This window comes from Macaca mulatta, chromosome 17, assembly GCF_049350105.2.
Source record: "Macaca mulatta isolate MMU2019108-1 chromosome 17, T2T-MMU8v2.0, whole genome shotgun sequence".
NCBI lineage: Eukaryota > Metazoa > Chordata > Mammalia > Primates > Cercopithecidae > Macaca > Macaca mulatta.
The window spans coordinates 1,933,371-1,947,159 of NC_133422.1; the positions used below are offsets into that span (position 1 = coordinate 1,933,371).

General features: G+C 42.3%; 1 protein-coding gene across 22 annotated transcripts in view; it reads left to right on the top strand.

Annotated features, from left to right (window-relative positions):
- The window catches only part of ZMYM5 (zinc finger MYM-type containing 5), a 41,571-nt gene that overhangs the window by 16,268 nt on the left and 11,514 nt on the right, over positions 1 to 13,789 (top strand). For 18 of the 22 annotated variants that reach the window (XM_028837462.2, XM_077973751.1, XM_028837464.2 and 15 more), the window contains 2 exons: positions 10,588 to 10,873; positions 11,746 to 11,911. In XM_028837462.2, coding sequence (XP_028693295.1) covers positions 10,588 to 10,873; positions 11,746 to 11,911 — 452 coding nt within the window. Of the gene's footprint in view, positions 1 to 1,952; positions 2,826 to 10,587; positions 10,874 to 11,745; positions 11,912 to 13,789 lie in introns of all 22 variants that reach the window. The other 4 variants (XR_013407629.1, XR_013407628.1, XR_013407630.1 and 1 more) reach the window with 2 other exon arrangements.

Consider the following 13,789-nt stretch of genomic DNA (forward strand, 5'->3'; position numbering starts at 1 on the left):
AGGAGGGTTACCTGAGTCCAGGAGTTTGAGTCCAGTCTGGGCAACATAGCAAGACCTAATGTCTTTAAAAAATAATAATAATGGATGGACGTAGTAGCTCACATCTGTAATTGCAGCACTTTCGTAGGCTGAGGCAGGAGGATCACTTGAGCCCAGGAGTTTGAGGCTACAGTGAGCTATGATCACAACACTGCACTCCAACCTGGGTAACAGAGTGAGACGCAGTCTCAAAAAATAATAATTACCCCGGGTGGGGTGTGGTGGCTCTCACCTGCAATCCCAGCACTTTCAGAGGCTAAGGCGGTTGGATCACCTGAGGTCAGGAATTCAAGACCAGCCTGGCCAACATGGTGAAACCCTGTGTCTTCCAAAAATACAAAAAAAAAAAAAAAATTAGCTGGGCGTGATGGCATGCTCCTGTAGTCACAGTTACTTGGGAGGCTGAGACATGAGAATTGCTTGATCCCAGGATGCTGAGGTTGCAGTGAGCTGAGATCATGCCACTGCACTCCAGCCTGGGCAACAGAAATTTTTTTGTCTCAAAAAATAAGGTAAGCCGGGCGCGGTGGCTCAAGCCTGTAATCCCAGCACTTTGGGAGGCCGAGACGGGCGGATCACGAGGTCAGGAGATCGAGACCATCCTGGCTAACACGGTGAAACCCCGTCTCTACTAAAAAATACAAAAAATTAGCCGGGCGAGGTGGCAGGCGCCTGTAGTCCCAGCTACTCGGGAGGCTGAGGTAGGAGAATGGCGTAAACCCGGGAGGCAGAGCTTGCAGTGAGCTGAGATCCGGCCACTGCACTCCAGCCTGGGTGACAGAGCGAGACTCCGTCTCAAAAAAAAAAAAAAAAAAAAAAAGGAAAATCTTAAGAAAAATTAAAACTATTCATTTCACAATAATTACCTATTATATAACATAAATAACATTTATAATGAAAAATAACTATTTTCAAAGAAATTTAGTGAAAAGTAACATTGTCTTACATTTTTGCAAATCTCTTTAAAATCTAGCTTAATAGAAGACAGGTATACCTAGCTTCTCGCATGTATTTCTGTATTGAGTCTGTTGCAGTATTTTGTTTTGCTTGAAGTATAAGAAGAAAATCTGGCCTCACATAGATAGGTGGTTGGAGAAGGGAGGACTATTTTCAACGTCTTTTTAGATGTGGATAGTTTTCTTTTGATGCAGCACCAAAACTTGACAATTAGTAGTTTTCAAGGTTGTTAGAATGTGGGATTTGTAACCATATAATTCAGTTTTCATCATGAGGCGCAGTGGCTCACGCCTTGAAATCCCAGCACTTTTCGAGGCCAATGCAGGCGGATCACTTGAGGCTGGGAGTTTGAGACCAGCCTGGCCAACATGACAAAATCCCGTCTCTACTAAAAATGCCAAACATTAGCTGGGCGTGGTTGTGCATGCCTATAGTCCTAGCTACTGGGGGGCTGAGGCATAAGAATCACTTGAACCTGGGAGGCAGAGGTTGCAGTGAGTTGAGATCACGCCCTTGCACTCTAGCCTGGGCAACAGAGTGAGACTATCTAAAAAAAATTTTTTCATAGTGTCGGGATCCCACTATGTTTCCTGGACTAGAGTGCAGTGGCATGATCATAGCTCATTACAGCCTCAAACTTCTGGGCTCAAGTTATCCTCCCACATCAGCCTCCTGAGTAGCTGAGACTACAAGCGCATGCTGTAACACCCTGCTAGTTTTTTTTTTTCTTTGGTAGAGACAGGGGACTATATTTGGTACAGACTGGTCTATTAGTTTAAAACCTATTGATTTTGAATGGATTTTTAACCTTTGTATTACTTAATAACGTGCATTGGTTATTTGGAAAATATTGGTTCACTCAGATCCTCCTAAATGTTGACACTTTAGGAAGCTGTCAAGTTAATGGTAGTGGATACAAGTTTTCAAAAATTCGCCTTTTTTTTTTTTTTGGCCAGTGACAGCCCTCAGGAGGTCCTGCGAACATGTGCCCGAAGTTTTCAGAAATTCTGATTTTTCACATGAAAGCTCAGATTTTCTCATCAGCAACAAATACTCTGTTTTCTTGAAGTGATAGACTCTTTTGATTGATTTTTGAGAAAATATCTCCAGTAGTCATAGTTTGTCATTTTTTCAAGTAAAAATGGTATTCCATGAAAAATGGCTAGTTCAACTTAGAGTCCAGCAACTGTTTAAGCACTTTTCTGCTTTTCAATAAGATAACCTTTGTAGTTTGGTATGAAACAGAAATGCTTTATGCATATTACCCAGTTTGTCATACAGAAAATTAAGATGTCAAAGGCTACAATTTAGTGAAATTATTAATAACTTTCACTGTTTCACCAAAGACATCTGTAGTAAAGATGATTTTTGTCCCTGGTTCCTGGAAGAGAGACTCTGAATCCTTAAAATTTCCAAGTATCTTTGCTATACTCATAAGCTCCTTGGATCATACCTGAATTTATGCGAAGAGATGAGATGACTCACAGTGGGGTCTAGACACTAGAAAGATGAACGATAGGATTGAAATTTGGGTCTTTGAGCCAGCCCAAAGTCTGGGAGGGGAGGGGATCTGGAGCTGAGTTCAGTCATATGGCCAATGAGTCATGTCTACGTAATGAAACCCAAATAAAACACGGTAGACTTTGAAGTTCAGTGCAGCCTTTTGGTTGGTGAACACATCGGCGTGCCAGGTGGGTGATGCTACTGCTTCCACTGCAAGCTGGCCCGGAGATTCTGCATTTGGGGCCCTCCCAGACCTATGAGCCTCTTCATTTGGCTGTTTCTGATTTGTATCCTTTGTTTAAAAAAAACAACAAACAACTGTAAATGTAAGTATAGAGCTTTTCCTGAGTTCTGTGAGTCTTTCTAACAAATTATCCAACCTTGGGAACCCCTCCCAGATTTGTGGCCAGTTGATTAGAAGTGCAGCTGGTATCTGAAGTGAGGGCAGTCTTGTTGAGAACCAGGCCTTTAAACCTGTGAGGTCTGATGCTGACTCTGAGTACATTAGCATCAGAATTGTTTTCCATATATACCAGTTGGTGTTAAGATAACATTCATAAGTGAAGGTGACACTTTATTTTTCACAAATGCGTACTAGTGAAAACTGCTAGTACGGTTTAGTTCCATTGTCAGAAGTTTTGCATTTCCATCATTAATGCAAATGCCACGTAGTACAAAAAGCAATAAATCTTGGTATTACTATGGAAATAGTTTGACTTCACACATTACCTTTTGTTTGTTTTTCTAATACAATGCTGAATACAAGTAGACTATAAAACATTGTTTTGTTCTTGACCTCAGGGAAACATTGGACATATCATTATTAGATCATATTAAATATAATTATCTGTTAATGCTTATATGTTATTTAGTAGTTTGTTATTTGGGGTAGTTTCTACTGTTGCAATTACAAACTGTTTCTCATAAACATCTCTAAGTTTGGCACCCTTAATTTTCTTGAGAAGTTTTTAGAAGTAGATTTGCATTCAAGATGTCAACATATTTTTAAAGCATGCGATGGTTAATACAAAATTCCCCCTACCACCAAATTGTGTTACTTTTCCTGCAGCATTAGAGTTTCAGCTGGGTGCGATGGCTCATGCCTATAATCCCAGCACTTTGGGAGGCCGAAGTGGCTGGATCATTTGAGGTTAGGAGTTCGAGACCAGCCTGGCCAACATGATGAAACCCTGTCTCTACTAAAAATACAAAAGATTAGCTGGGCCTGGTGACAGCCACCTGTAATCCCAGCTGCTCAGGAGGCTGAAGCAGGAGAGTCGCTTGAACCCCGGAGGCAGAGATTGTAGTGAGCCGTAGTGAGCCGATATTGCGCCACTGCACCCCAGCCTGGGCAGCAAGAGCGAAACTCCATCTCAAAAAAAAAAAAAAAAAAAGTTATTTTTCTATATTGTAAACACTCCTTAACAGTAGGTGTTACTATTTAAAGCTTGCTAAACTGAAAGGTAGTATTATCATAATTTGCATATCGTTTACCATTGACAAATATATTTGAAATTTTTAATAAATTTTCTCAAATTCACGTCTGTCACCCATTTGTTACTATGTACATGTCTTATTAATAGTTAAACCTGAGACAACATAGAACACTTGCAATCTCTAGGTTGTGTTAAAAGCAATGAAGGTGTCAAAGACTTTGAAATAATGTCCATTGAAAATCATCCTTTTGAGTCTATTTTTACTTATTTTTTGAAACAAGGTCTGGCTCTTTTACTCAGGCTGGAATGCAGTGGCACAATCTTGGCTCACTGCCAACCTCCACCTCTCAGGCTCAAGCCATCCACCTACCTCAGCATCCCAAGTAGCTAGGATTACAGGTCTGCATACCACCATGCCTAGCAATTTTTTTTTTTTTTTTGAGATGGAGTCTCACTCTCTCTCCAAGGCTGGAGTGCAGTGGCGCAATCTGGGCTTATTGCAAGCTCCGCCTCCTGGTTTCACACCATTCTCCTGCCTCAACCTCCTGAGTAGCTGGGACTACAGGTGCCCGCCACCATGCCCGGCTAATTTTTAAAATATTTTTTAGCAGAGATGGGGTTTCACCATGTTAGCCAGGATGGTTTCGATCCCCTGACCCTGTGATCTGCCCGCTTCAGCCTCCCAAAGTGCTGAGATTACAGGCATGAGCCACTGCGCCCGGCCCTTTTTTTTTCTTTTTTTTTTTTTTTTATTGAGACAGACTCTCACTCTGTTACCCAGGCCAGAGTGCAGTTCAGTGCAACCTCTGCCTCCCAGGTTCAAGCCATTCTCCCGCCTCAGCCTCCCTAGTAGCTGGGATTACAGGCGTGTGCCACTGTGCCCAGCTAATTTTTGTATTTTTTGTAGAGGTAGGGTTTCTCCATGTTGCCCGGGCTTGTCTCGAACTTGTGAGCTCAAGCCATCCACCTGCTTTGGCCTTCCAAGTGCTGGGATTATAGGCATGAACCACCAAACCATGCCTGTTTATTTCTTTCACTCTTTGTTTTAAAATAATTTCTTACATTTTAGATATTTATTGTTTGTTTTAGATGTCATTCATGTTTATGTAAGTAAGTATGAATTCCATCTTATATAAATAAAAGCTCTTTCATGGAGTTTAAAACTATAAGCCTTGCTATATATTTCTTTTATGTTTTAGTCTTCAAGACCATTTTTCACATTCTGAAGTAAATTAACATTGTATATTTGGGTTAATAGATGTTTTTTTAGTATAGAATCATAATATAGACTGATATTTCACTATACAAAAACATTCCAGTACGGTAGCTCACACCCATGATCCTAGCACTTTGGGAGGCTGAGGCGGGTAGATCACTTGAGGCCAGGGTTGGAGACTAGCCTGGCCAACATGGCAACACCCCGTCTCTACAAAAAATACAAAAATTAGCCAGGCGTGGTGGCAAGCCCCTGTAATCCCAGCTACTCAGGAGGCTGAGGCAGGAGAATCGCTTGAACCCAGCAGGCGGAGGTTGCAGTGAGCCAAGGTTGCGCCACTGCACTCTAGCCTGGGCAATAGAGCAAGACTCTGTCTCAAAAAATAAATAAATAAAAAAAATCTGTAGTTAGCTACTATACTGTCATTTCACTTAAATTGTAGGCATAATTGAGAATTATCAACGTTGTTTGAAAGAGGTTTTGATTACTCTTGGATTTATTTTTATTCTTGTCATCCCTTTATCTCATTAATTTAACACTATATTTGATTTTTTTTTGGTCTGGGGTGGAGACAGGGTTTCCATATGTTGCTCAGACTGGCCTTGAATTTCTGGGATCAACCAATCCTTCCACTTCAGCCACCTAAGTAGCTGGGATTACAGGCCCACAACGCTGCCTGGCCGTTTCAAATATTTTCTCTTCACCTGATACATTTGTGACTTAAAAATTTTAACAGACTGGATGTGGTGTGTCTCACTCCTGTAACCTCTTAGCACTTTGGAAGGCCAAGGCGGGCGGATTGCCTGAGCTCCGGAGTTTGAGACCAGCCTGGGCAACATGGTAAAACCCTGTCTCTACTAAAATACAAAAAAGTAGCTGAAGGCTGGGCCCGGTGACTCATGCCTGTAATCCCAGCACCCTGGGAGGCCAAGGAGGGTGGATCACTTGAGGTCAAGAGTTCAAACCAGCCTGGCCAACGTGGTGAAACCTTGTCCCTAAAAATACAAAAATTAGCCGGACATGGTGGTGTACGCCTGTAATCTCAGCTATTTGGGAGGCAGAGGTAGGAGAATTGCTTGAACCCAGGAGATGGAGGCTGCAGTGAGCTGAGATCACACTTCAGCCTGAGTTGATAGAATGAGACTCTGTCTCAAAAAAAAAAAAAAAAAAAAAACTTTAATAGAAAGACTATGAGCTGGGCGCGGTGGCTCAAGCCTGTAATCCCAGCACTTTGGGAGGCCGAGATGGGTGGATCACGAGGTCAGGAGATCGAGACCATCCTGGTTAACATGGTGAAACCCCGTCTCTACTAAAAAATACAAAAAACTAGCCGGGCGAGGTGGCGGGCGCCTGTAGCCCCAGCTACTTGGGAGGCCGAGGCAGGAGAATGGCGTGAACCCGGGAGGCGGAGCTTGCAGTGAGCTGAGATCTGGCCAGTGCACTCCAGCCTGGGTGACAGAACGAGACCCCGTCTCAAAAAAAAAAAAAAGACTATTACTCTATTTAATAGAATGACTTGTTTGACACTTATATAAATGGAGCAGAAGGTCATGATAACTGCATTTAAATTATTTTGCTTATGATATAGGACAATGAGTTTCTATTGTTTATGAAGTATGGATGAATTTACATTCCTGAGTTCTCTGAAGGTCTGTTTTGGGGGACAAAAATTATAGAACTGTGTCCTTTAGATAATAAGATTTAATCTACAATTCTGGAGAGAATGTTAGAAAAACTTTCAGGTTAAAGGTGATGCTGAAAAACGGGTGAATGTTGAAAGCTTTTTTTTTTCCGAGACAGAGTATCATTTTTCCATCCAGGCTGGAGTGCAGTGGCGCAGTCTCACCTCACTGCAACCTCTGCCTCCCGGGTTCAAGTGATTCTCCTGCCTCAGCCTCCCAAGTAGCTGGGATGACAGGCGTGTGCCACCACGCCAGGCTAATTTTTTGTATTTTTAGTAGAGATGGGGTTTCACCATGTTGGTCAGTCTGGTTTGAACTCTTGACCTCAAATGATCCACCTACCTCGGCCTCCCAAAGTGCTGGGATTACAAGCGGAAGCTGGCAGCACCAAAAGGAAAACCAAAACAACTGGCCCTTCATTAAGTACACGTAAAACTGCATTCTGTTTTATGAAAATAGGTTTCGCCAGGCGCGGTGGCTCGTGCCTGTAATCCCAGCACTTTGGAAGGCCAAGGCGGGTGGATCATGAGGTCAGGAGATCGAGACCATCCTGGCTAACACGGTGAAACCCCGTCTCTACTAAAAATACAAAAATTAGCCGGAAAGTGGTGGCAGGCACCTGTAGTCCCAGCTACTTGGGAGGCTGAGGCAGGAGAATGGCGTGAACCCGGGAGGCAGAACTTGCAGTGAGCTGAGATCGTGCCACTGTACTCCAGCCTGGGGGACAGAGCGAGACTCCGTCTCAAAAAAGAAAAAAAAAAAGAAAATAGGATTATATTTGTTGGAAAGGACCATTTAATTCTTTCTTTAACTTTTAGGGTATACTATGTTTCAGTGAAAGTTCTCCAGTTCTCACATACTGTTGTATAAACAGTACAAAAAAAAAAAAAAAGCTCATGAAAGAAAATACTTAAACTTAGAATTTGCTGAATTTGCTCTTACATCTGTCATATTTTTGTTGCATTATAAACATTTCTGACCATGATACTCTAGGGAGTTGCACTTCTGATACCTAGCTAAGTCCTATCCCTCTTGCTGAGAATAATTGGGGAAAAAATGACAAAATGTGTAAAGTATCTGTTTAAAGACATCAAGAGCTACAAATAACAAATGGAAAAATTAGGGTTCCAAGATCTGAGAGAAGAACTGGGGCTGTTTTTCCCTATTGAATATGCATTCAATTCCAGAAAAGGCTGCAGAGAAGCTAAATGGAGTTTTCAGTAGATACTGAGGACTCACTAAGAGGAGTACTGATAAAAACCGCCTTCCGACCTATGGATTGAAATACTAACATCATCCAGAGCCTCACAGATTGTTGTAATTTTTCATATAAAAATAGGCCAGGCGCAGTGACTCAGGCCTATAATCCCAGCACTTTGGGAGGCTGAGGCGGGCGGATCACGAGGTCAGGAGTTCAAGACCGGCCTGACCAATGCGGTGAAACCCCATCTCTACTAAAAATACAAAAATTAGCCAGGCGTGGTGGTGTGTGCCTGTAATCCCAGCTCCTTGGGAGGCTGAGGCAAGGAGAATCGCTTGAACCTGGGAGGCAGAGGTTGCAGTGAGCCGAGATCGTGCCACTGCACTCCAGCCCAGGTGACAGTGCAAGACTCTGTCTCAAAAAAAAAAAAAAAAGTAAAAAGTGGCCAGGTGGGCTGGGCGCGGTGGTTCACGCCTATAATCCCAGCACTTTGGGAGGCCAAGGCGGGTGGATCACGAGGTCACGAGATCGAGACCATTCTGGCTAATACGGTGAAACCTCGTCTCTACCTAAAATACGAAAAATTAGCTGGGCATGGTGGCAGGCGCCTGTAGTCCCAGCTACTCGGGAGGCTGAGGCAGGAGAATGGCGTGAACCTGGGAGGCGGAGCTTTCAGTGAACCGAGATCGCACCACTGCACTCCAGCCTGGGCAACAGAGCAAGACTCTGTCTCAAAAAATAAAAATAAAAAAAGTGGCTAGGTGTGGTGGCTCACGCCTATAATTTTAGCACTTTGGGAGAGCGAGGCAGGAAGATCGCTTGAGTGCTGGAGTTCAAGATCAGCCTGGGCAACAGAGTGAGACTTTGTCTCTACAAAAGATAAAAAAATTAGCCAGATGTGATGGCATGCACCTGTTGTCCCAGCTACTCAAGAAGCTGAGATGGGAGGATCGCTTGAGCCCAGGAGTTCAAGGCTGCGGTAAGCTGTGATCATGCCACTGCACTTCAGACTGGGCAACAGAGTGAGAAGCTGGGACTACAAGCGAGCGCCACCACACCCAGCTAATTTTGTTTATTTTTTGTGGAGATGGGGTTTTGCCTTGTTACCTGGCTGGTTTCAAACTCCCGGGCTTCAGGTGTCCCAAAGTGCTGGAATTACAGGCATGAGCCATTGCACCCTGCCTAGGCTGAGTCTTAAACTTCTGGCCTCAAGTGATCCTCCCACCTTAGCCTCCCAAAGTGCTGGGATTATAGGCATGAGCCTATAATCGTGTCCAAAAGCTGTTTTTGAAGAGAGATTACAAAATAATTTTTAATAATCATGGACTATAATCATGTCTAACACCTGTCCAAAAGCTGTTTTTGAAGAGAGATTACAAAATAATTTTTTATTATAGGGCCTTGTTTCTCAAAGCTTCACCATCATCTGAGAGTTGGTTAGAAATGCAGAGTATCAGATCTCTTCTCAGACCTACTAATTTAGAATCTGCATTTAAACAAGATTCCCAAGTGATGTAATATGGACAGTAAAATTTGAGAAGCACCTCACCTATAAGTAATACTGTACCATTTTGAAGCTAACAGTAATTTATGATACTGCAGCTGCTGTGTAAGGCTAGGAAAGCTGAGTCTTTCCTAAGTAATCCACAGCCTGGATTAATGCCTGAGAAGTAATGTTTTAGAAGACTGGGAAATAATAATAGATTTATATTAAACTATCATGTCTAAAGTATTTTGAAAGTAAATGTACTAATGTCTACAATTTACTTGAAATACATAGAAAGAGAGGGATTGATTGTTTAGTGGTATAAGTAGACAGACAGATGTGATTAGGCTGGGAGTGGTGGCTCACGCCTGTAATGCCAACACTTGGGGAGGCTGAGGCAGATGGATGACTTGAGGCCAGGAGTCTGTGACCAGCCTGGCCAACATTAGAGAGGGAAACACCCTCTCTACTAAAAATAGAAAAAAAAAAAGTTTAGCTGGGCATGGTGGTGTGCACCTGTAATCCCAGCTACTTGGGAGGCTGAGGCAGGAGATTCACTTGATCCTGGGGGACAGAGGTTGCAGTGAGCTGAGATTGTGCCATTGCACTCCAGTCTGGGAGAAAGAGCGAGATTCTGTCTCAAAAAAAAAAAAAAAAAAAAAAGTGGCTAATATTTTTTGAGTGTGCCTGTGTGCCAGGCATTACTTTATCTCATGTGTTCTTCATAGCACTCTGATGAGTTAGGTGTCCTCAGTTAGTATATTTGTATAATCTATTACGCTCAGTAGATATTTGAACCTGGAGTCTGACTTAAGAGCTGATGGCTACCACATTACACAATTCCAGACGCCAACATTTATTATTATTGTTGGCACAGTGGAGTATCATTCACTTGAGATACAAAGTGGATAGTTGCCCTGGGATTGTGCATCAAGAGTGTTTGGCCTTAACCACATGTTTATATGCCTGCCTCATCTGTCTCTTAAACTCTTAAATGAAAATGTAAGTTATTTTTCTGATGTACATTTTGATTTGTTCCATGATTTTTTTCTTGTTTCATTTTTAAGATTCTTGGATCTCCCAGTCAGCTTCATTTCCCCGTAATCAGAAACAGCCAGGGGTGGATTCTTTATCACCAGTGGCCTTACTTCGTAAGCAGAATTTCCAGCCTACAGCCCAACAGCAACTTACTAACCCAGCTAAAATCACTTGTGCAAATTGCAAAAAACCTTTACAGAAGGGACAGACAGCTTATCAACGAAAAGGATCAGCTCACCTCTTTTGCTGTACCACCTGCCTTTCTTCCTTTTCTCATAAACGTACTCAAAACACACGAAGTGTAATATGTAAAAAGTAAGCAGTACCTTTCAACATTTCTTCATGTAGTCGAATACTAATGGTATAAATAAGTAATATAGTTGCAGAGCTGGATAGATTTATGGGTAGAATTGTTGCAGAAGTGTCTTCAAGTTCATTGAGCTTGAGCTCCTAGAATATGTCCAAGCCGTGGACTAGTATGTGCTGTATTTACTCTTGGCAGAAAAATGGAACATAGGTATGAAAATTAATTGCCCTCCTCCCTGCTACTACATTTGCCTCCCCTGCTTCCCCATCTTACACCTTAGTTCTATGAATTTATTACCAGCATTTTTGTTTGTTGGTTTGTTTTTGAGATGGAGTCTCACTCTGTTGCCCAGGCTGGAGTGCAGTGGCACGATTTCCACTCACTGCAACCTCCACCTCCCAGGTTGAAGCGATTCTCCTGCCTCAGCCTCCTGAGTAGCTGTGATTACAGGTGCCCGCCACCACGCTCAGCTAATTTTTTGTATTTTTAGTAGAGACAGGGTTTCATCACGTTGGCCAGGCTGGTCTTGAACTCCTGACCTCAAGTGATCTGCCCACTTCGGCCTCCCAAAGTGCTGGAATTACAGGTGTGAGCTACTGTGCCCAACCTATGTCCAGCATTTTTGAATGCATCTAAAAATCTTAAGAACTTGTGGCAAGGTTCTTGTGCTATGAAAGATTTTTATCTCTGACTCTTCTCGTTCTCTATCATTTAAGAACTCTTGGCAATAAAGCCAAAAGTGGATTTGCTGCATCCAAAGTTATACTTGATTTCTAGTATTAAATCATAAGAAAATGAAAAATGGCAATTATTATTAGTATATTTGACTTGTATTAAAATGCAGTGTTCTTAAATTGTGTGTCTATACCTTCTGTTTCAGAGATGCATCTACAAAGAAGGCTGATGTTGTTCTTCCAGTAGAATCAAGCAGATCCTTCCAAGAATTTTGTAGTACATCTTGTGTGTCTCCCTGTGAAAACAACCGGAATCTTAAAAAAGGAGTTTTTAATAAGTCAAGATGTACAATTTGTAGTAAATTAGCAGAGGTCTGGATTTTTATATCTAAGTTGTTTAGGCTAACAGTGATAATTTTAACTTTTAAGTACTATTATGTACTCTTTCATCTACATAATGCACATGTTCTGGATGTATAACATGAAGCTGAAAGGAAGAATAAGGATATGTTAGAACTATCCTATGGGATATTTTATAAATAAAATTCCATTTGCATAGCATCGAAAGTACACATCTGTTTCTATGGAATTAGTTGTGCTCATAAACAAGGCAATTGTTTTATGGTGGGTTTTGTTCTTCCTGATGACATTCAATAAAACTGTAGTCTCAGGAGTTGGGGGTCAAGGGCTGGAAAACTACCTTGGGGCCGGACGTGGCGGCTCACGTCTGTAATCCCAGCACTTTGGGAGGCCGAGGCAGGTGGATATCTTGAAGTCAGGAATTTGAGACCAACCTGGCCAACGTGGCAAAACCCCATCTCTACTAAAAATACAAAAATTAGCTGGGCATGGTAGCATAAGCTACTTGGGAGGCTGAGGCAGGAGAATCACTTGAACCAGGGAGGCGGAGGCTGCAGCGATCCGAGATTGTGCCACTGTACTCTAGCCTGGGCAATAGAGCAAGACTCTGTCTCAAAAAAAGAAAGAAAAACAAAAACAAAAACAACATACCCATCTAACAAACCTGCACATGTATCCCCTGAATCTAAAAGTTAAAATTAGGAAGCAACACTTGTTCCTGGTACAAGAACACATGGAACAAGTGGAGTGAATGTATGCTGTTTGCTTAACATTAAGTGATATTGTGGTCTTCCCATTTCTTAGAAGAGAAGAAACATGCATACAGGCAGTCCTCACTTTATAAAGTATTTGGTAACTAAATTTGGTGTTGGTTACCCTGAGTCATGCATATGAAGGACATGATTTTATCGCAGTTACCAGCGTGAGAACTACCCTGCTTCTAGTTATACAGTCCCCATCCTGAATACAGATCATATTGATTCCCTCAGCTCCCTCCGCAAATGTTGTAGGGCAGTGAACTTGACTTAAAATACTGACTAAAAATTGTTGATCCTTGGAGATGAGTGGCTCACACATATAATCCCTACTGCTTAGGAGGCTGAGACAGGACGATCAGAGTCCAGGAGTTTGAGGTGGAGTGAGCTATGATTGTACCACTGTTTTCCAGCCAGGATGATAGAGCAAGAGACACTATCAAAAAAAAAAAAAAAAGATTGTGACCCATTTCTTTTAAGTGGGTCACGTCAAAATCTAAACCAAAGCCAGGTGTGGTGCTGCAAGCCTGTAATGTGAGCTACTCAGGGGGCATGAGTAGAGGGCTTGCTTGAGCCCAGGAATTCCAGCCCAGGGTAACATAGTAAGAACTTGTCTCAAAAGTAGAGTTCATTATCTGTTATTAAATGTCCCTTGGGAAGTTATTTTTGATTGTATTGCTTTCCTATTAATCTTTTCCTCTTTTGTAAAATCAAAGTGATCTTACAAATAAAGGAAAAAATAAAATATGTTTTTAAAAAATCTTTTACCAGCAAGGCATGGTGGCTCATGCCTGTAATCCCAGCATGTTGGGAGGCCGAGGTGGGCAGATCACTTGAGGTCAGGAGTTCGATACCAGCCTGGCCAACATGATGAAACCCCATCTCTACTAAAAATAAAAAAATTAGCCGGGCATGGTGGCAGGCGCCTGTAATTCCACCTACTTGGGAGGGTGGGTGAGGCAGGAGAATCGCTTGAATCTGGGAGGCAGAGGTTGTAGTGAGCCGAGATTGTGCCACTGCACTCCAGCCTGAGTGACAGAGTGAGACTCCATCTCAGAAAAAAAGAAAAAATATTTTCCCTGGGTATATCTTCCTCTGAGATATGATTAGGGATTCTTTGCTTCTGTTACAGAAA